The 24460-nt window shown below is 45.9% G+C and overlaps 1 protein-coding gene across 1 annotated transcript in view; it reads right to left on the bottom strand.

The window, feature by feature from the left end:
* LOC139200070 (collagen alpha-5(IV) chain-like) overlaps positions 1–4317 on the bottom strand; it is a 30001-nt gene extending 25684 nt beyond the window's left edge. The window contains exons 1-10 of the mRNA XM_070829300.1: positions 4228–4317; positions 3449–3538; positions 3120–3164; positions 2916–2960; positions 1604–1666; positions 1272–1325; positions 1127–1153; positions 565–639; positions 328–390; positions 200–235 (exon numbers count right to left, since the gene is read on the bottom strand). Coding sequence (XP_070685401.1) covers positions 200–235; positions 328–390; positions 565–639; positions 1127–1153; positions 1272–1325; positions 1604–1666; positions 2916–2960; positions 3120–3164; positions 3449–3538; positions 4228–4317 — 588 coding nt within the window. The remainder of the gene's footprint in view (positions 1–199; positions 236–327; positions 391–564; positions 640–1126; positions 1154–1271; positions 1326–1603; positions 1667–2915; positions 2961–3119; positions 3165–3448; positions 3539–4227) is intronic.
* Positions 4318–24460: the final 20143 nt, after the last annotated feature.

The raw sequence follows: 24460 nt of genomic DNA, 5'->3' as shown, positions 1-24460 counted from the left end.
AAACTTTTCGAACAACTCAAACAAGAACTTTTTAAAAAAGAAATACAAACTTCTCAACTAACTACCAACCAAAGTATTAAGTTGTGCAAACAACATGATAACATTTAAAACAACATAATAACATTTAAAACAACATGATAACATTTAAAACAAGATAAAGTGGTTCTTTCAGACCAGTTCAGCCTGTTTTCACACTCACCTTTTCTCCAGATAACCCCGACAGTCCTGGACTTCCCTGGAGTAAAAAAAAAAACCTGATGTCAGCTTGAACCACTGATCTCTGTTAACATTTAAATAAAGTTTGACAGTTTCAGGTCTGAAGCGTACAGGAAGTCCGATGGGTCCCTGTGGTCCTTGCAACCCTGAGTCACCTGGATCTCCATTCAGCCCCTGCAACACAAACACCAGTCAGAGGATCATTCCATCCTCCTCGTTTCTTTTTTGCACTTCAGGTCATTTGTCATTTGTCAGATTGTGATTGATGATGTGATATGACGACACCACAGACTGGCGGAGATCATTTGTCTTGTCTGAATAATGACAAAATGTGCAACAGCGACTGACGTTTTCTCCATCTGGTCCTTGGGGTCCTGCTGCTCCTTTAATTTCTGGAGCGACGGGAAAGATGAACGAGTCGCCCTGAAACCAGAAAGGAGCAGAAACATGAACAGAAATAGACGCTGTCGTACAGACGAGGAGCTCCACATCAGTTTAAACTCTTTTCTATATCTAAGATCTGCTGAGTGGCTAAAAACAGGCAGCGTCCAGATGAGATTTTCACACCTTTTTCCTTCATAATTTTGCAGGTGATGCAAAATAATACACGTGGAACAACAGAGGCTGCATCATATGAAGAATACTAAGCAGCAGCAGGGGGCGCTGACAGACGGCTGCAGTCAAGTCGGACAGTTTAGACCAACCATCATTACAGGAAGTGACAGAAATATTTACCTCCTAAAAGATTCATCACAACAATAAATCTACTTTTCACATCGGTCTGAGTTTGTCAGTTGTAACTGAAGAGAGAATCAGAGAAAGAACACTTGAACATGTTCAGCCGACGTGGAAAATGTTTGAAGAGAAGGAGACGCAGAGTTTCTTCATGTGTTCAGGTGTGCTCTCTCACCTTTGCACCTCGCTGTCCTGGTCGACCCTGAAACACATGAACACAGTTAGCCTCAGCTTCCCAGACCTAATTAGCCTAGCGTAGTATTTTCCCCTAAATGACATGTAAACAGGACGTTTTTATACAGGAGGTAGGCAGGACTTACTTGAAGCCCCACAGCTCCTGGACCCCCGGGGTACCCTGGGAAACCGACCTCCCCCTGAAAGACACCGATCAATACATCAATCAGTGTTTGGTGATTATTGTCCCAGGAAGTGGAGTTTAAAAAGTGCTGTTCACCCACTGGATTCACTGGATTCACTGGATTCCAGCTTCTGAAAACTGTGCAAACTTTGGGTCGAGCATAAAAAAGTCCTAAAACTCCCTCGTGTTGCCTGATAGTTCTGTTGATGTATTTCACTCTCTGACGTCTTCAATTCAAGAAGGCAGAATATTAAAACCAAGCTGTAAAAGTAAAAGTAAGGTGATCGTCCCTACCTTTGTCCCGTTGCATCCTGGGAGTCCTGGTCGGCCGATGGATCCCTCGTGTCCGGGGAGTCCCTGAAAAAACAAACACAGACGTTTCGGTCTTATCAGGACATGTTGTTGGTGTAAGAGTCTTAAAAAGTTCTTAAAACTTTGATTGAATGAGAAAATCTGCAGTTAATCTGACCTCAGGTGACATTTTGTTTTAATTCTAGCTCGCTGACTTGTGTGGTGTCGACATAATACATGTAGTTCAGGTGAAAACATGTTGAAATATTCCAGCTGTGCTTTTCTTTATCATTTACAAGACTCATTTAAATGTAAAAATGAAGTGAGAAGGTGGAGATTTAGATGATTTAACCTGTAATATCTGATTACTGATTTTGGCCAACGCCAGCAACATGATCCTTCATTTGGAGTTACGTTCGTGTCACCTGATGAACTAAAAGTCCAGTTTTCTCGCTCTTTTAGCTCTGTTTTTGGTCTCCACCTCTTCTTGAGGGAAATATCTGCTGTTTTGCTGCATTATTCTAAAATTTGGGGACTTTGTACAAAAGTACTAAAGTAATGTACTTTCTGAATAAGACAATCATTGGTTTAAGGTTAAATATTCCTTCAGAATAATTTATCCACTAGCTGCAAAGTTTAAGCATTAAGAACTGTTTTGGTATTTTAGAGGGAAAAGATATTTCTGCTAACATTTAACCTTAAAAGTCGAAGTCAGACGTTCAGACCAGTTCGTCTCCTCCTGACAATCTGTTACAGATCAGATATCGCCCATCAGAGTGGATTCAACATGGCCGCCACTGAGAGAAATGACTTCCTGTGATGCTGGTCACATGTTTTTGGGACAAACCATTCTATAGTTGCAGTGGGGGGGGGGTCCTCTCATTAACATAGTTGATAGAACTTTTGTGGATATTAATAAACTTAAAATATTTATTTCATTTAAAAAGTGAGACACTATTTTCTCATGTATTTAGAATTTTTAAATAAATAATAAATGAATAATGCTAACTTGGTTTTTAATTATCATTTTGAGGTCAACACACACTCAACTGAAACAATTTAACATCATGACAATTTCAAGCTAAATGAAACACAGTAAGCATAAAATGTTTGTCTGACTTCATAACAAACATGATATTTCTGAAGAAAATAGCCAGAAAAATGTTTTCCAGGTGAGTTTCTGGTCTCAGTCTCTAGTTTAGTCTTCAGGATGTTCGTTTAGTCATTTAGAGGGAGATACACCAGGAAGAGGGGGGACAGAAAAACATGGTGGCTGTCCTGGAAACATCAGTGTAGCAGCGTGAATGGTTCTTACCGGCAGACCTGGAGGTCCTGGGAAACCTGGTTTTCCTGAAGAACCCTGGAGAGAACAGAGAGACGGATATATATGATGGATCCTTTACTCATTTTATTCGTGTTCAAACCTGCTGGGACACATTTTGGCTCCATTATGTCAAAAAAGTGTCAGAGTTTAAGCTTTAAAAGGTTAAAACAGGAAGTTAACGGAAGTCGGTCGTACCCGAGAGCCTTTTAGTCCTGAACCTCCTGCTGGTCCCGAATCGCCCTGAGGACAAAACACATGATATATTTATATACAATGATGATTCAGCTGAAAACATCACAACAGCTCAGTTTTTACAGAACAGTTGATGCTGCTGGGGGTCAGAGGTCATCGTCTGTCCGCCGGTGTCCACGAACACAAAGACCTCGGACACCTGACAGGTGTGTTGACAGAACTATTAAGAGTTTACTGTTTTAAAGGGGAACTCCAGTCTAATAATAATAATAATAAGAAGAATCTCATTCTTATGAAAACATGTCTGCTGTGTTCAGGTCGAAGGTTATTACCTTTTCTCCAGGTGCACCCTGGTGGCCCTCGTTTCCAGGGTAACCGATCACTCCAGGAAGTCCATCGTATCCAAGGTAACCGGGTTCACCCTGCGGAGGATGAAAACACAGGTAATTCCCATGAGGCACAGAACAGATCCTGGGTCAGTTCACCTGCTGTCCCCACAGTTAGACTCAGGTAGACCCCAGGTAAACACAGTAGACTCAGGTAAACACAGTTAGACTCAGGTAGACTCAGGTAAACACAGTTAGACTCAGGTAGACTCAGGTAAACACAGTTAGACTCAGATGGACTCAGATGGACTCAGGTAGACTCGGGTAGACTCAGGTAGACTCAGGTAGACACAGTTAGACACAGTTAGACACAGTTAGACTCAGGTAGACTCAGGTAAACACAGTTAGACTCAGGTAGACTCAGGTAAACACAGTAGACTCAGGTAGACTCAGGTAAACACAGTTAGACTCAGATGGACTCAGGTAGACTCAGGTAAACACAGTTAGACTCGGATGGACTCAGGTAGACTCAGGTAAACACAGTTAGACTCAGATGGACTCAGGTAGACTCAGGTAAACACAGTTAGACTCAGATGGACTCAGGTAGACTCAGGTAAACACAGTTAGACTCAGATGGACTCAGGTAGACTCAGGTGTACATACATCCTGGCTCTGGTCCAGGTGCATTCAGGTCCCTGAGCGAACAGACGGACGTTTCATGTTCAACAGAGAGGAACCAGCCTTTATTCTCCTGCTGAACACACCTGAGATCACAGAGTTCACACCTGGGTGGTCTCCAGCACCACACCTGAGACACAACGGCTGAAGCTCGGTTCAGGTCTCTGAGAGTTCAGGTAATCTTTGGAATTCATCATTTTTGAGAGCTTTTAATGTTATTGTATTGTTTTTAAAAGTTAATTTAATGCTTATTTTAATTTCTGATTCTGTTTAACGTTGTTTTTAAAATATAACTCCACTGTTTCTACCCATGATCCTCTGTGTCCTCATCCTGGTGTGTGAGTGACTGGTAGGTAGTAAAAGTGTTGGAACTGGTCCAGTAGATCAACGTGATCCTTTGGGACAACCGCACCTGATCACAGTAGGTCCACTAAAAGAGCTTGTTTGATCCACTGACAGGCTCAGAGTGTTATTCTAAGTGTGTGACAGCATCATGGAAAGGATCCCTACAGAGAGAGACCTGGAAGATCCTTTTGGTTTAACCACAAACAGCCGTTCTATCGCTCTCTCTGAATGTCGTCTGGTGTGTTAGCAGAGAGCGATAGAACGGCTGTTAAGCTTTATCTCCTTCAATCCTGTTTCATGAAGCACCTTTACAAAAGGTAATAATAATCCTTTACAGCCACATTTATCTGTCAATACGCTAAAGGTTAGCTGTCAGTGTGCTAACAGCTAACTGTTAACATACATGGTTAGCTGTCAGTAAGTTAACGGTTAGCTGTCTTTATGCTAAGGTTAGCTTGTCGATATGCTAACATTAGCTGCGAGTGTCCCCAAACCCAACCAAATGGCCGAATCACTTCCTGCTCTGACATCACAACAGCACCTGGTCCCGCCTCTCACCTTTTGACCTTTGACCCCGTCGCAGTGACAGAGAGACCTCCCGCTGCAGTGACACACCTGTGCAGACAGAAGAACAGTCAGTTTAATCCAGCTCATACACACCACCCAGGACCACCACGGACCAACCCAGACCACCACGGACCAACCCAGACCACCACGGTCAGTCCAGGTCCAGGTCCAGGTCCAGGTCCTCGGTCTAACAAGGACTTTTGCTCTCTGTGATTTCTACATTTCCAATAAGTTCACAGTCAAAAACACGCTGATGTGTCGGGTTTTTAAAGGGATCTGCTTCGAAGTCTGGAACCAATCAGAGTGTCAGGATGCTGGCGTGATGACATCACGACTCTTCCTTCCTGCTTTAGTTTCCTTGGCGTGAAACAGGAAGTGGACGGCGGCGCTAAAAGCCTGGTGTCGTGCCGCAGGTGCGGCGGCGGCGAGCTGCGGTCCCGAGTGGTCTCGTGGTCACCGAGCGTGTCGCTTCACGGCGTCTTTATCTGTCAGACATTTTTCTGCGGCTTCAAACCCAAACACCTTCATGTATCCTGCAGGTGTAACTGTGCTCTTCCTGCACGATAACCACGACCAGCAGACGGGCAGACGGCCCGACGGAGCTCCGATGGCGTCTTATCTTCATTCCTGTCTCACATCCTGCAGGAGGCGCGATGCCTCGGCACGTCTCGCAGCAGGGCATCGTGGGTAACGCTCTGCTGCGACAGTTCAGGTGTTTCTCACAGAGGGAAGCAGACCTGCAATCAGATTATCTTCGTCCGTCTGTGTGCGTCAGACGGCGTGTTTGACCCTCATGACCTGCCGTACTGTGTGTTTAAATGGAACCGAGTAGATTTAGATGAGCGCTGAGGCAAATCTGAGGTACTTTATGTTATACTGGTATAAGCGATCTGATTGGTCAACTAGACATTTGGAACACGCACAGCTGACCGCCGCCACGCTCATCGCTGAAAGTATCACCCTACTGTTTCCGTGGCAACACCGTAACTTGTGACTACGGGTCATCAGGTTCTTCACCTGTCATCAGCTCTTTGTTCCTCTGCTCTGATTGGTGGATTGATGATGACACGTAGTGTGTAATGTACCTGTCGTTGATGTGTCCAAACCAGGATCTCTTTCCTAAACCTAACCCAACAAACCTGCAGCTGAAACCTGACGGTAAGAAAATATCATAAAATATCTGTGAATAAATGAAAGTAGTTCACTGACGGTCTCGTGCCACACTGTGGTTTAGCTTCTGTGCTGCGTCACCTGATCTGGAAACAGTCGCTGTGACTGATTAAAGTGAGTCTGTGCAGTAAAGCAGTGAAGAGTCAGACCAGACCAGACCAGACCAGACCAGACCAGTTTGGACCTTGACAGTAACAGAAGATCAGGTTCCCTAACCCTTCACAGTCTGGGGTAAAACAGCGTGTTTTACTACTTTTCATTTTACCTTTGTGTTTCCCATTAAAACTGCTTAGCTTGTCTTTCTTTGTGTCAAGTATTTATTTATTCTGACATAATATATGGACACACTGGATGTAAAAGTGCAAAAGAAACACAAAATCCCAGCAGGAACTAGTTGGATCTTTGGAGGAGCGGGGGTCTGTGCGGACACCTCCTCTCCTTCGTCTTCACGTGCAGCATCCACTTCATCCTCTGAAAGGAGTCTTCCTCAGAATCAGAACCTTCTTCCCCAGATTCAGCATCTTCTAACTCGTAGAAGAGCTGTAGTGCGCCACTTCGGCTCTTCATAACTTTAGTCTTAATAGGCCGATCGACAAAATTCAAACACTTGTAAAAAGTTTGAAGTGTTCGCTTTCCAACAGTCTTTGAATGGAGCACCTGCATGCTTGTGTCACAGCTTTACGTTTTCAAACGTGTGACATGTGACTTTGAGGCCGTGTGGCGGTCCTAGACTCTGAAGGGTTAAAGAACTTCAGTAAACGTTTTGTTAGAATATCACAGTGATTATTAGGAGGTTTTAGTTCAGAAGGTTTTTAGCTGCTAAAAGAAGTTTCACTGCAGCTCAGCAGATCAGAGAGTGTGTGTGTGTGTGTGTGTGTGTGTGTGTGTGTGTGTGTGTGTGTGTGTGTGTGTGTGTGTGTGTGTGTGTGTGTGTGTGTGAGAGAGAGAGAGAGTGTGTGTGTGTTTGGGTCAGTAATAACAGCAGCTCAGGACAAAAGGCTGAAACAGAAAACAGACGAACTAAAACAACAGACAGAATCCCGACTGTCTGACTGACTGCACACAGAGACGGACAGACAGACAGTCAGACAGACAGTCAGACAGACAGTCAGACAGACAGACAGACAGTCAGACAGACAGTCAGACAGACAGACAGTCAGACAGACAGTCAGACAGACAGGTTTTATTTCCTGTCCCACATTCTTTTTACATTCTTTTATTTCCGCAGTAAAAAAGTTCAGATCAATCTGCTGATAAAACAGAGAACTGCAAGATGGAGGGACAGACAGCACCTGATCACACACCTGATCACACACCTGATCAGACACCTGATCAAACACCTGATCAAACACCTGATCAGACACCTGATCAGACACCTGATCACACACCTGATCAAACACCTGATCAGACACCTGATCAAACACCTGATCAAACACCTGATCAGACACCTGATCAGACACCTGATCAGACACCTGATCAAACACCTGATCAAACACCTGATCACACACCTGATCACACACCTGATCAAACACCTGATCAGACACCTGATCAGACACCAGATCAGACACCTGATCAGACACCTGATCAGACACCTGATCAGACACCTGATCAGACACCTGATCACACACCTGATCACACACCTGATCAAACACCTGATCAGACACCTGATCAGACACCTGATCAGACACCTGATCAGACACCTGATCAAACACCTGATCAAACACCTGATCAGACACCTGATCAGACACCTGATCAAACACCTGATCAGACACCTGACCAGACACCTGACCAGACACCTGATCACACACCTGATCAGACACCTGATCAGACACCTGATCAAACACCTGATCACACACCTGATCACACACCTGATCACACACCTGATCAGACACCTGATCAGACACCTGATCAGACACCTGATCAGACACCTGATCAAACACCTGATCAAACACCTGATCAGACACCTGATCAGACACCTGATCAAACACCTGATCAGACACCTGACCAGACACCTGACCAGACACCTGATCACACACCTGATCAGACACCTGATCAGACACCTGATCAAACACCTGATCACACACCTGATCACACACCTGATCACACACCTGATCAGACACCTGATCACACACCTGATCACACACCTGATCAGACACCTGATCACACACCTGATCACACACCTGACCAGACACCTGATCACACACCTGACCAGACACCTGATCACACACCTGATCACACACCTGATCACACACCTGATCACACACCTGATCACACACCTGATCACACACCTGATCAGACACCAGATGATCACCAGAGCTGATTACGGTTCATCCTGAGAGGAGCATGAACGGCTCGGTCCCCTCATCACATGACATGATCAATGATGGTGAGATTACTGACGGGAAAACAAACGTGAGCATCGAACCCGACAGGCAGCTGCTAACATGCTAACATGCTAACAGATCAGCAGCTGTGCTAATTCAGTCATGTGACCCTGCAGCCCAAAGGAGGAAGGGAAGACAAACTGAGCATGCTCAGACACTCACTGACTCACGCTGGCCTGTGATTGGTTAAAAATGATAAACAACCAATCAGGAACGAGCACTTAACAGGTGTGAAGCATGGACGTCTGCACACACCTGGACTCAGCGCTCATTAATATTAAAGCTGCTTAGTGGAGCAGGAAGTCAAAAGAGCTCCACTTCCTGTGTGTAAAGATACCAGGATCTTGGAGGCCTAACTTCCTGTTAGCCCTCAGCTAACTTCCTGTTAGCCCTCCACTATAATGAATGGGAATAAAATGATTTCACTTCCTGGTGGGGGGGAGGAGATTTCAAACAAACATGGCCGCCACATCAGCCTGAATCTGTCCCTCAGGGCGACCAGGTGAGGATCGACCGACGGGGGTCAGACGGAGCACCGCCTCAGAAATGTTTTAGCGCTCCGCCATCTTGGATCTTGTCTTACATCCATGTCACACATGAAGAAGAGCACCAGAACATGTCCCATGATTCATAGCAATGTGGACATGATGATGTCACAGAAAAGCACCACTAATAATACTAGTAATATTAATATCAGTGTCCAAGACATCAGTAAAACTGAAACACACACACACTCTAAAGCAGCAGACACATCTAACCAATCAGAATTATTGATCACAAATGGAAAAAAAACTGAATAAATAAAATACAAGTTAAATCATCACAATCTCAGATTTTCACAATAAGAGTCCCTCCTCTCTTCATCAGCCTCAAACTTCTTCTTCTTCTGCTGAACTTTCTTCTAACAATAAAAACTAGCTTCACCCTGCAGGTGCACCGCTCACCTGTGTGTAAATGTGTGTGTGTTGGGGTGCGTCCACTCACCCTCTCAGCGTGTCCCGGAGCGGCGGAGCAGCAGAGCACCAGCACCAGCAGCGGGACGATCCTCCGCCTCTGGCCGCCCGGAGCCTCCATACAGACGGACACTCAGCAGCAGACACCCCGCCGGTGGGACTGACTCCAGCCTGGACTCAGGGCGGCTCGTTCGGCTCCTCTCGGCTGCTCTCGGCTCTTCTCGGGCTCCACTTGCCGGTTCGGCCCAGCTCGGTTCGGCTCAGTCCAGACGGGGGTCCGAGCCGTGCAGCAGATCCTGGCGGGTCACAGCAACCTGCTGCGGGGTGGAGAGACACAGACGGTCCGCTGCCTGCGGGGGCAAACCCGCAACACGCACCACCACACTTCCGACTCACCTTTTCAAAATAAAAGCCTGCGCTCGCAGATCAGACCGCCCACTTTTCTGTTTGTGACTCAAGTTAATGTATTAATTTGTGTGTGCAGAGAGCGATATAACAGCTGTTTGTGGTTAAACCAAAAGGATCTTCCAGGTCTCTCTCTGTAGGGATCCTTTCCATGATGCTGTCACACACTTAGAAGAACACTCTGATCCTGCCCAGGATGAGGACAGAGAGGATCATGGGTAGAAACACCAGAGCTCTCCCTTGAAAGAATGGATGGCAGATAAATTCTGCTGGCTGATTTGAACTGTAAAAGTTGTCTGTATTTTGTCTCTTACTCTTATTCTTCTCTTTCACTTAACGTTATTGATTAAAAAACAAATAAATCTCTCCATAAAAAATAACTTTACTATTATATAAAATAATATATTTTTTAAATATTTCTATTATATAATATCTATGAAATAAACCCTATTTTCAATGAACAAAACAATATGTAGAAAATAAACTCTGGAATAATCTGAGAAACTTCCCCTTCTGTGTTCCTGCCGGCTTTTATTTTGTAGCGTGGAGCCCGCAGACCGGAAGTGTGAGCTTGTGCACCTGCGGATCTTTGCGGCGCGCGGACAGGTGCGGGGTTGTGTGCGCGCGGCGGAGCGCTGCGGCTTCACTTTGGCGCAGAAAGTTGAGAGTTTTGTGTCCATGAGGAGCGCGTGAGGCTCCGGACCGAGCGCGAGACCTGCAGGTAAGTGACTCACCTGTCCGGAGCCGAACAGCCGATCGATCCCGAACAGATCGATCCGCTGCGCTCTAATCAGCGGCTGACGTCAGCAGGTTAATTAACGGTAACGGTGAAGATGAGGATGAGGAGGAGTAACGGAGTACTTTTACTCGGCTACTGTAATACTGCTGCTGCTGTACTGCAGTACTTCACCCTGCACGCAGTAAAAGTACACTAGATATCGATCTGTGATCAGGAGCGATCGAAAATAATCGAACTGTGAAAAAAGTCCGTAAACTCGCAGGAACACTGTGGAGGAGAGAGTACTGCAGAGTAAAAGTACTGCAGAGTAAAAGTACTGCAGAGTAACAATACTGCAGAGTAACAGTACTGCAGAGTAAAAGTACTGCAGAGTAAAAGTACTGCATGCGCACAGTTTGATGACTATTCTGTTAAAGTTAAAGTACTCTGTTGTTCTGGTGCTGTGTAGTTTAATGTGTGAGTACTTCATGTACTTCATGTACTGCAGTAATAGTACTACATCCCCCCCTGGGACAGTAGAAGGTACAAGTACTTTAAATGTGTTGTATCTGAGTAAAAGTACTTTGTCACTTTAAAGTCTCATTCCGCCTAAAAATGTCTCTTTGTGGCTTCTGTGAGATCAAAGTCTGTCTGACTGCGTTTCCACCAAGATCTGGTCCTAAATCTGGATCAGAGATCTGGTCTCATCAAGTCCTGAATGTGGATCAGAGATCTGGTCCCACCGAGTCCCGAATGTGGATCTGAAATCTGGTCCCGCTGAGTCCTGAAACTGGATCAGAGATCTGGTCTCCATCGAGTCCTGAAACTGGATCTGAGATCTGGTCTCACCGAGTCCTGAAACTGGATATGGGATCTGGTCCCACCAAGTCCTGAAACTGGATCAGAGATCTGGTCTCACAGAGTCTCGAATGTGGATCTGAAATCTGGTCCCACCGAGTCCTGAAACTGGATCAGAGATCTGGTCTCACAGAGTCCCGAATGTGGATCTGAAATCTGGTCTCCACTGAGTCCTGAAACTGGATCTGAGATCTGGTCTCACAGAGTCTTGAATGTGGATCAGAGATCTGGTCCCACCGAGTCCTGAAACTGGATCTGAGATCTGTCTGTCTCTAAATGTCTCTGTCATGCTAATGAATAGCTGCTAGCTTAAATGTAGCTGTTAGCCTATGTTAACGTATAAATCGTCGTTAGCCCATAGATAGCTGTTAGCTTATGTATAGCTTTTAGCTCATAGATAGCTGTTAGCTTATGTATAGCTGTTAGCATATAAATAGTTGTTAGCTTATGGATAGCAGCTAGCTAATAGATAGCTGTTGGCTTATGTATAGCTGGTAATTTATGGATAACTGTTAGCTTATAGATATCTGTTAGCTTTTAGTTAGCCTATAGCTGTCAGCTCATAAATAGCTATTAACTTATGGATATTTGTTATCTCATAGATAGCTCTTAGCTTATGAATAACTGTTAGCTTATGGAAAGCTGTTAGCTCGCTGCTAAACTGCTACTGTTATAAACTGCTAAAGGCCAGAAGTTCTTCTTCTGGTTAGCAAACAGCTTCAGGTGCATCAGCAGCTCCTTCTGGTCTGGACGAGGACTGATCCTGATTCAGATGGATCCCAGAACATGGAGGCCGAGCGTCACAGCTGATCTCCATGAGACTCTGGAGGAAACAGGATCGCTGACGTCCTGTCCTCCGTCGGGACCTCAGTCTCAGTTTGTCTCTGTGTGTCTGCAGGACGACCGCCAGCCTTGAAGCATCAGAGCGTCCTGATTGGCTGAGATCCAGCTGGAGGCGGAGTCAGAGCGACAGGGCCGTGTAGTGGGCGGTACTTCCACTGAGCAGAGGACAAGATGCTGCTGACTTCCTGCTCCGCCCCCTGCAGCTACACCTGGCTCTGGTAACCAAAACATTAAAACCTGATGTGAAATTATACAGTTTTTATAATTCTAATTATAATACAATAATTCTGGTATTTTTACATCCTATTTGTAAATATTTTGGTCAGTCAGTCTTTATTTATATAGCTTTAGCTACAGCTAGTCTAAATGAGCTTTTATATCGCTTTTCAATGCCACCAGACTCCATTGACAAAACAGTCATTTTATCTTGCCGAACACAGGAGCTGCTGGTCTACTGCTGCCTCCATCAGTTAGTTTGTTTATGTTGTTGTGTGTTACACAGATGTTGTGTTGGCTTCAAAGTGACAATTTAAAACACCAAAGTCACACAATACCACAAACACACTGACTGATGGAGGCAGCAGCAGAGCAGCAGCTCCTGTGTCCTGTTCTCTAAAATCCCTGTTTTAGTGAATGTAGTCTGGTGTGTGTGCTGTTTGTGGTTAAACCAAAAGGATCTTCCAGGTCTCTCTCTGTAGGGATCCTTTCCATGATGCTGTCACACACTTAGAATAAAACTCTGAGCCTGTCAGTGGATCAAACAAGCTCTTTTAGTGGACCTACTGTGATCAGGTGCAGTTGTCCCAAAGGATCACGTTGCAGCCATTGCAGCCCGTTTGGTGGCTGCTGGCTGAGGTGATCTACTGGACCAGTTCCAACACTTTTACTACCTACCAGCTACTCAGACACCAGGATGAGGACACAGAGGACCAAGGTTAGAAATACCAGAGTTCATTTAAGAGAAGATACTGAAGAAACACAAGGTGACATCAAACAGACAGATATAGTGCAGGATAGGAGTAAATTGTCCCAAATGTAATAAAAAAAAGGGAGAAAACTTGTTAGCGTTTGTTGGTCGAGGTCATAAGACAGTAACCAACCTGCTGGCTGACTCACCTGTCCTCCTCCTCCTCCTGCTCCTCCAGGTGCCTCCTGGTGATCCTGATGGCTCCTCCAGCAGCTCTAGGGGTGAGTTCATCTCTCCTTTTTAAAATGAGGCTTTTATTGTGGAGTTGAGGATGATTCACTGGTTTTATGGGCTGCTGAGGGAGCTCAGACCGCTGCTTCCTGTCTGCTGACCAATCAGAGGACAGCAGTCACTCTCATTGGTCAGATTTTAATAATTAAATTTTTGTAGGTTTTAGTCATCTGGTTTTAATCAGTGACATTTACCCACAAAGTTTTTGTCCATTTTTAATTTTTGTGCCTTGTAAACATTTTGTGGCTACGAGGATCGGCATTTTTGTTGTGTACGGTTACCACGGTTACAGGCAACACCATCTTTGCTGTGTATGGTAACCATGGTTACAGGCGATAGCATCTTTGTTATATATGGTTACCATGGTTACAGGTAACACCATCCTTGTCGTACACGGTTACCACGGTTACAGGCGTCGTGTTGCGCGTTCTTTTCAAAGCCACCAGACTCCGTTGACAAAAACAGCCATTTTACCTTGCAGAGAAAGGGAGTTACTGGACCACTGCTGCCTTGATTCATTGGTTTCTGTGTGTTATTGTGTGACTGGTGTTTTAAATGAATAGTTTGGCTTTCAACTAAGAAGTTACTTCATGGATTCAGGCAGCTGCACCACAGTGAACACCCTTGTTCTGCGAGGTAAAATCACTGCTTTTGTCAATGAAGTCTGGTGGCTCTGAAAAGCACGAAGAGAAAGAGAGAACGACTTCAGTTCCCAATCTATTGGTCTGTGTGATGGCAAGGAAAAGTGAAATTATGTTAAATATGGCATCCACTCAAACTGATTTTTTCTTTAGGTGGGTCTTTTTTTAGGATGTTAAACTCCCCCACCACAGCAGTACATTGCTTAGCGTCTGTGCAGGACTCCTTCCTGCTTCTCCAAACTGTAGGTGACGCACTGGAGAAGGAGCTCAGACCAGCACAGTGCAGATAAGCTGAACTGTGTGGACTTGACTTTGGCCAATAAAAACAGCTGGAGGCTGCTGCTATGGTGTCGGGGAGGAGTCAGACCTTCATACTGAGCAGCTCCTTCCCCCCGCGGGGAGCCGCTCCCCTCAGGCCGTCGGCGAGGAGGCTTCCTGCTGCCACGGACGTGTTAAACGGTGCAGCGTTATTGAGCTGCTGTCTGCTCATTTGCACAGATGGCTTTAATTGTTTATTTGCACTTTGACCTTGAGGCTGACCGACGTCCGACTGAATCGCTCCGGTCGTCCATCAGTGTCGAGGTGGTGTGTGTCTGTGGTTTCGTCTCATCGTGGAACAATAAACATGAACTTTTCAGGTCATTCAGTAAAACTTCTTATTGAAGATGATTAATTAATTAATCTGTGTTTCACTTTATCGTTATGTTTTTATCTGTTTTATTTAGTTTTAGTCCCATTTCTATGATGGCCGATCAACATAAAATAAAATAAAATTACAGATCCAGTAGAGGAAAGTAATATTATGAGAAAAAAACTTGAGAATTCTGAGATCAAAGAAGTAAAGCTCCGATATTCTCTGAGATTAACATCACAGATTTAGAACTCACAAATTTGGGAGAAAAAAACTTGAAGATTCTCGGAGATTTAAAGGAGTAAATTTACAACATTTAATTCGTAAAATGTACCAAAAAAATAGTGAAAAATAATGTTTTATTATTTTGAGGTTTCACTTTGTGAGGTTGGATCGACCACATGCACTTCAGGGAGAACAATCAGATGTTTTACTGTACACGTCTAACTTTTTAATCTTTGAGAATCTCAGAGGTTATAATAATGTATAATGACATAATGACGTAAAGACGTAATGACGTAAAGACGTAATGACGCAACGACGTAAAGACGTAATGATGCAACGACGTAATGACGTAATGACGTAAAGACGCAACGACATAATGATGTAATGATGCAACGACATAAAGACGTAAAGACATAATGACGTAACGACGTAATGACGTAAAGACACTAAGACGCAACGACATAATGATGTAATGATGCAACGACGTAAAGACGTAATGACGTAATGACATAATGACGTAAAGACGTAAGGACATAATGACGTAACGACGTAAAGACGTAATGACGTAACGACGTAAAGATGTAATGATGCAACGACGTAATGACGTAATGACGTAAAGACGCAACGACATAATGATGTAATGATGCAACGACATAAAGACGTAAAGACATAATGACGTAACGACGTAATGACGTAAAGACACTAAGACGCAACGACATAATGATGTAATGATGCAACGACGTAAAGACGTAATGACGTAATGACGTAATGACGTAACGACGTAAAGACGTAACGACGTAAAGACGTAATGACGTAGCGACGTAAAGACACAAAGACGCAACGACGTAAAGACGTAATGACGTAGCGACGTAAAGACACAAAGACGCAACGACGTAAAGACGCAACAACGTAATGACGTAAAGATGCCACGACGTGAAGACGTAACAGTGACCGCTTTGGTTCCACTGATGAAAAAAAGACTTTGCTGCTTGTGTTCTTCCTCCTTCGTCTGAAAAGCTTCGTTTCAGGCTGAATAAACACAAGTTTACATAAGAGTGTAAAATATCGGCCGTTATTTACAGAATCATCTCTGATAGAATCCTTCTGTCTGGACTTGAACCGGTTTGAGATCTGATATCGTCTGATATCATCGTATCGAGGTTTAAACAGACAGAAGATCAGTGAGTCCTTCACCAGGTTTGAATATCAGACGAAGGAGGAAACACGAGAACATCGATCCACTGAAAACACGGAGGTGCTTATTTTCTATCTTTATCTCCGGCTGCTGGTTGGGGGTCCGGTCTGGTCCTGATGGGTCTGGTCCTGATGGGCCTGATGTAACTGTGACTCAGTCTGTTCAATCTGTTTATGTTTGACATAAAATCAGTTAAGATTTTAAAAAGCTCCAAGTTCAAAAGACAGAAGAGACGACTGAAACACAAGAGACCGTTTGGATGAAGGACAGATGGATGATGGACAAATGGACGAAGGACAGATGGACGAAGGACAGATGGATGATGGACAAATGGACGAAGGACAGATGGATGATGGACAAATGGACGAAGGACAGATGGATGAAGGACAGATGGATGATGGACAGATGGATGAAGGATGGAGGATGAAGGACAGATGGATGATGGACAGATGGATGAAGGATGGAGGATGAAGGACAGATGGATGATGGACAGATGGATGAAGGATGGAGGATGAAGGACAGATGGATGATGGACAAATGGACGAAGGACAGATGGATGAAGGATGGAGGATGAAGGACAGATGGATGATGGACAAATGGATGAAGGACAGATGGACGAAGGACAGATGGATGGAGGATGAAGGACAGATGGACGGAGGATGAAGGACAGATGGATGAAGGACGGATGGATGAAGGATGGAGGATGAAGGACAGATGGATGATGGACAAATGGATGAAGGACAGATGGATGAAGGATGGAGGATGAAGGACAGATGGATGATGGACAAATGGATGAAGGACAGATGGATGGAGGACGAAGGACAGATGGATGAAGGACGGAGGATGAAGGACAGATGGATGAAGGATGGAGGACGAAGGACAGATGGATGGAGGATGGATGGACAAAGGACAGATGGATGAAGGACGGAGGATGAAGGACAGATGGATGAAGGACGGAGGATGAAGGACAGATGGATGAAGGATGGAGGATGAAGGATGGAGGACGAAGGACAGATGGATGAAGGACGGAGGATGAAGGACAGATGGATGAAGGACGGAGGATGAAGGACAGATGGATGAAGGATGGAGGACGAAGGACAGATGGATGAAGGACGGAGGACGAAGGACAGATGGATGAAGGACGGAGGACGAAGGACAGATGGATGAAGGACGGAGGACGAAGGACAGATGGACGAAGGACGGAGGATGAAGGACAGATGGACGAAGGACAGATGGATGAAGGATGGAGGATGAAGGATGGAGGACGAAGGACAGATGGATGAAGGACGGAGGATGAAGGACAGATGGATGAAGGACGGAGGATGAAGGACAGATGGATGAAGGATGGAGGATGAAGGATGGAGGACGAAGGACAGATGGATGAAGGACGGAGGACGAAGGACAGATGGATGAAGGATGGAGGATGAAGGACAGATGGATGAAGGACGGAGGACGATGGACAGATGGATGAAGGACGGATGGACAAAGGCCAGATGGAGGAAGGACAGATGGACAGAGGGATGGACAGACAGAGGGACAGACAGATGGACAGACGGACGGACAGACGGACAGAGGGATGGACAGACAGAGGGACAGACAGATGGACAGACGGACGGACAGACGGACAGAGGGATGGACAGACAGAGGGACAGACAGATAGACAGAGGGATGGACAGAGGGAAGCTGGACAGATGGACAGACAGATGGACAGACGGACAGAGGGATGGACAGATGGACAGACAGACAGAGGGATGGACAGACAGAGGGACAGACAGATGGATGGACAGACAGACGGACAGAGGGATGGACAGACAGAGGGACAGACAGATGGATGGACAGACAGACGGACAGAGGGATGGACAGACAGAGGGACAGACAGACAGAGGGACAGACAGATGGATGGACAGACAGAGGGACAGACAGACGGACAGACAGAGGGATGGACGGAGGGATGGACAGACAGAGGGACAGACAGATGGACAGACAGACGGACAGACGGACAGAGGGATGGACGGAGGGATGGACAGACGGACGGACAGACGGACAGAGGGATGGACAGATGGACGGACAGACGGACAGACGGACAGAGGGATGGACAGACAGATGGACAGACAGAGGGACAGACAGATGGACAGACAGACGGACAGACAGATGGACAGACAGACGGACAGATGGACAGACAGAGGGACAGACAGATGGACAGATGGACAGACGGACAGAGGGATGGACGGAGGGATGGACGGAGGGAGGCTGCGCTCCCAGACGCTGCAGCTCATCCTGCCACAGATGGAGCGATAGCCACATTCCTGCTGCTGATAGCCACGCCTGACTGATAACCTGGTTTACACAACGCTGCAGGAATGTGGCTGCTACACAAACACTGCTGCATGAAACTCACCGTCTGGGGCCCACGGGCAGAAAAAACCCACCGGGTACATCAACAGGGACGCTCGCTGTGGGACATATGACGGGGGGGGGGGGCGGTCAGTGTCGTGGTACCCCCCCCCCCCAACACCACCACATGAACCCACCCAGAAATAGACTGAACATTTGACCGTTTCTTCAACGTTCAGCTTGTTTTTACCGACTGCTTCTCTCGTTATTCACTTAGTTTATTCACAGTAAACACAGAAGAACAGCAGACCGAAGCTAACGGTCCTGTTTCATCTGATTCTGTTTCCTCTGGACGCAGAGCCCATATTCACCTCCGTCTTCATCACCAGTTCATTTCACTCACACGAGGAAACAGTGACAGGAGACAAGGGGCTAATGCTAATGCTAATGGGGGCTAATGCGTGTGCTAACTGTGGCTAATGTTTGTGCTAACAGGGGCTAATGTTTGTGCTAACAGGGGCTACTGCTTGTGCTAACAGGGGCTAATGTTTGTGCTAACCGGGGCTAATGTTTGTGCTAACCGGGGCTAATGTTTGTGCTAACCGGGGCTGGTGTTTGTGCTAACCGGGGCTAATGTTTGTGCTAACTGGGGCTGGTGTTTGTGCTAACTGGGGCTAATGTTTGTGCTAACTGGGGCTGGTGTTTGTGCTAACTGGGGCTAATGTTTGTGCTAACTGGGGCTAATGTTTGTGCTAACTGGGGCTAATGTTTGTGCTAACTGGGGCTGGTGTTTGCTAACCTTCATAGTAAAGTCCAGCCTAAAGCCAGAATCAGACCTGATCTCAATCAATTTCTCAGTTCATGATTTTGGGCGACGAGCCTCCCTGAGCTCCTGCAGGTCGCCGTAACTCGAGGATCCTCTTCAGACTGCAGCTGTGATATCAACATGGCAGCTAGAGCCGAGAAGAGTCAGGACTTCCCAACCTTCAGCACAGACTTCCTTTCCCCGGGGAAGCGAGAACGTCCTGCTGGTGGTCCTTCACAGAGCGCTTTGCACCTGTTGAAGAAGACTCGCCATGAATGCAGCTCTCAGCTAAATGCCTTCGGCGCGTGAGGTTGATTCCATTAGTGTCGTCACCTGGCTGCCGGTCAACCTCGACCTCCTGTTCTGTATCGCTAACTTTAATACAGACGGCGAGGCAGAATGACGGCGCCACTTTCCCGCCTTCAGACCCGTTCGGCACAATTTACATCAAACTTTGAGATCTTTCCTCGTATGAATCTTTCAAACAGCTGGTCGCTTCCTCTGTGAGCTCCGTCGTTGACTCCACGTTACAGGAGGTCTGATCGTGTTCACGTTCATCACAAACAGGAGAACATTCAATGAACGTGCTCTGTAATCTGCCCTGACACACAGATTATAGACAGATTAGAATAAAACAGATTAGAATAACATTGAAACCCAAATAGAATAAAAACTAAACAATAAGAAGTGATGAACACACACACACACACACACACACACACACACACAGTCACACACACACACACACACACACACAGTCACAGACACACACACACACAGACACACAGTCACAGACACACACACACACACACACACACACAGTCACACACACACACACACACACACACAGTCACAGACACACACACACACACACACACACAGTCACAGACACACACACACACACACACACAGTCACAGACACACACACACACACACACACAGACACACACACACACACACACAGTCACAGACACACACACACACACACACACACAGTCACACACACACACACACACACAGTCACACACACACACACACACACACACACACACAGTCTCACACACAGTCTCACACACACACACACACACACACACACAGTCACACACACACACACACACACAGTCACACACACACACACACACACACACACACACAGTCTCACACAAAGTCTCACACACACACACACACACACACACACAGTCACACACACACACACACACACACACACACAGTCACACACACACACACACACACAGTCTCACACACACACACACACACACACACACACAGTCACACACACACACACACACAGTCACACACACACACACACACACACACACACACACACACAGTCACACACACACACACACAGTCACACACACACACACACACAGTCACACACACACACACACACACACACACACACACAGTCACACACACACACACACACACACACAGTCACACACACACAGTCACACACACACAGTCACACACACACACACACACACACACAGTCACACACACACACACACACACACACAGTCACACACACACAGTCACACACACACAGTCACACACACACACAGTGTTTTGGCTCTGATGGTTTGATTCATATCAGATGAAAGAAGCTGCTTCACATCTGGCCTCATTCAGAGTGTTCAAAGAAAAAATGGAGCTCAATTGTCACTGAAGTTATCTGATACACACACACACACACACACACACACACACACACACACCGTCAGCTGTCTGCTTGCTAAGAATCTCAGAGATGCTTGTCTGTCTGTGCTCGCTGTTTACATTCCTCACTGTCTGAACACAGAGAAAACAGCAGAAAACACAAAACAGTCTGAACATCCAAGCAAACATTTCCTGCTGCTCTTACAGAGCTCAAAGGATGCGACGCTCGACATCCACGTTTTAGATGAATTCAAGAGTCAAAGACTCTTTCATTTTGTGCTTAAAAGGAGGACGCCAGTATCTTTAAACCTTAGCTGTAACTTTACATGTTCTGAGTAAAAGGTGACTTTGGAAAATAAAGGATCCCTACAGAGAGAGACCTGGAAGATCCTTTTGGTTTAACCACAAACAGCACACACACCAGACTACATTCACTAAAACAGGGATTTTAGCTTGAACACAAACAGAGGCAGCAGCAGGCCAACAGCTCCTGTGTTCTGAGAGGTAAAATTAGCGTTTTTGTCAATAGAGTCTGGTGTGTGTGCAGAGAGCGATATAACGTGCTGATCTCCTGAAGTGTCACTGCTGCAGCCGCCATTTTTTACTCTTGTGTGAAGTGTCTTATTTCACCCACAATGCACTGCGACAGGCCCTGATGGAGAAGTCAGACCTAAAGGTCAAAGGCGGCGGCTGTTCTTATCCAACGGGCTGCTGGTCGTAATCTAAATCCAACCTCATGGTCTCTCTGATGTCACTCTGATGTCACTCTGATGTTTATGTCAGGTGAAAAAGTTCCTCCAGTGAAACATCTGATCTGAATGATGTCATATTGATGAGGTATTGAATGGTTGTCGTGGTGATGATGATGATGCAGTGATGTCATGCGAATGCGAAGCTGATCGCGTTGTGATGTCACAATGATGTCACGCTGATGTTGGTGTTCCTTCGTGGTTTCCAGGGCGACCAGACTGAGCCGTGTGCTGGGCGGGACTGCTCCACCTGTCGGTGTTTTCCAGCCAAAGGAGCGAGGGTGAGACTCCACCCACTCACACACACTCACACAGCAGTGTGATGTCACAGTTTCCTCCCTCTCTAAACTCAGAGCCTCTTTCTCCAGAAACATCTTTTAGATGATTAGTAACACACTGTTACCACGATAATGGGGGACAGATGTTTCTACACAGTCAGTGTGGTCCAGATGTTTCTACACACAGTCAGTGTGGTCCAGATGTTTCTACACAGTCAGTGTGGTCCAGATGTTTCTACACACAGTCAGTGTGGTCCAGATGTTTCTACACAGTCAGTGTGGTCCAGATGTTTCTACACAGTCACAGTGTGGTCCAGATGTTTCTACACAGTCACAGTGTGGTCCAGATGTTTCTACACAGTCACAGTGTGGTCCAGATGTTTCTGTAGACAGTCACAGTGTGGTCCAGATGTTTCTATACAGTCAGTGTGGTCCAGATGTTTCTACACAGTCAGTGTGGTCCAGATGTTTCTACACACAGTCAGTGTGGTCCAGATGTTTCTACACAGTCAGTGTGGTCCAGATGTTTCTACACAGTCAGTGTGGTCCAGATGTTTCTATACAGTCAGTGTGGTCCAGATGTTTCTATACAGTCACAGTGTGGTCCAGATGTTTCTGTAGACAGTCACAGTGTGGTCCAGATGTTTCTATACAGTCACAGTGTGGTCCAGATGTTTCTATACAGTCACAGTGTGGTCCAGATGTTTCTATACAGTCACAGTGTGGTCCAGATGTTTCTACACAGTCAGTGTGGTCCAGATGTTTCTACACAGTCAGTGTGGTCCAGATGTTTCTATACAGTCACAGTGTGGTCCAGATGTTTCTAGACAGTCACAGTGTGGTCCAGATGTTTCTATACAGTCACAGTGTGGTCCAGATGTTTCTGTAGACAGTCACAGTGTGGTCCAGATGTTTCTACACAGTCACAGAGGGGTCCAGATGTTTCTAGACAGTCACAGTGTGGTCCAGATGTTTCTAGACAGTCACAGTGTGGTCCAGATGTTTCTACACAGTCACAGTGTGGTCCAGATGTTTCTGGACAGTCACAGTGTGGTCCAGATGTTTCTAGACAGTCACAGTGTGGTCCAGATGTTTCTACACAGTCACAGTGTGGTCCAGATGTTTCTAGACAGTCACAGTGTGGTCCAGATGTTTCTAGACAGTCAGTGTGGTCCAGATGTTTCTATACAGTCACAGTGTGGTCCAGATGTTTCTATACAGTCAGTGTGGTCCAGATGTTTCTATACAGTCACAGTGTGGTCCAGATGTTTCTATACAGTCACAGTGTGGTCCAGATGTTACTGTAGACAGTCACAGTGTGGTCCAGATGTTTCTAGACAGTCACAGTGTGGTCCAGATGTTTCTACACAGTCACAGTGTGGTCAAGATGTTTCTGCACAGTCACAGTGTGGTCAAGATGTTTCTGTAGACAGTCACAGTGTGGTCCAGATGTTTCTGCACAGTCACAGTGTGGTCCAGATGTTTCTATACAGTCACAGTGTGGTCCAGATGTTTCTATACAGTCACAGTGTGGTCCAGATGTTTCTACACAGTCACAGTGTGGTCAAGATGTTTCTGTAGACAGTCACAGTGTGGTCCAGATGTTTCTATACAGTCACAGTGTGGTCCAGATGTTTCTACACACAGTCAGTGTGGTCCAGATGTTTCTAGACACAGTCAGTGTGGTCCAGATGTTTCTACACAGTCACAGTGTGGTCCAGATGTTTCTACACACAGTCAGTGTGGTCCAGATGTTTCTACACACAGTCAGTGTGGTCCAGATGTTTCTAGACAGTCACAGTGTGGTCCAGATGTTTCTACACAGTCACAGTGTGGTCCAGATGTTTCTACACAGTCACAATGTGGTCCAGATGTTTCTAGACAGTCACAGTGTGGTCCAGATGTTTCTAGACAGTCACAATGTGGTCCAGATGTTTCTAGACAGTCACAGTGTGGTCCAGATGTTTCTACACAGTCACAGTGTGGTCCAGATGTTTCTAGACAGTCAGTGTGGTCCAGATGTTTCTATACAGTCACAGTGTGGTCCAGATGTTTCTACACAGTCACAGTGTGGTCCAGATGTTTCTACACAGTCACAGTGTGGTCCAGATGTTTCTAGACAGTCAGTGTGGTCCAGATGTTTCTACACAGTCACAGTGTGGTCCAGATGTTTCTACACAGTCAGTGTGGTCCAGATGTTTCTACACAGTCACAGTGTGGTCCAGATGTTTCTATACAGTCACAGTGTGGTCCAGATGTTTCTACACAGTCACAGTGTGGTCCAGATGTTTCTATACAGTCAGTGTGGTCCAGATGTTTCTATACAGTCAGTGTGGTCCAGATGTTTCTATACAGTCACAG

Source organism: Pempheris klunzingeri, chromosome 4, assembly GCF_042242105.1.
Source record: "Pempheris klunzingeri isolate RE-2024b chromosome 4, fPemKlu1.hap1, whole genome shotgun sequence".
Classification (NCBI taxonomy): Eukaryota; Metazoa; Chordata; class Actinopteri; order Acropomatiformes; family Pempheridae; genus Pempheris; species Pempheris klunzingeri.
The sequence above is the reverse complement of the archived record's forward strand: the minus strand, read 5'-3'. Positions and strand labels throughout refer to the sequence as shown.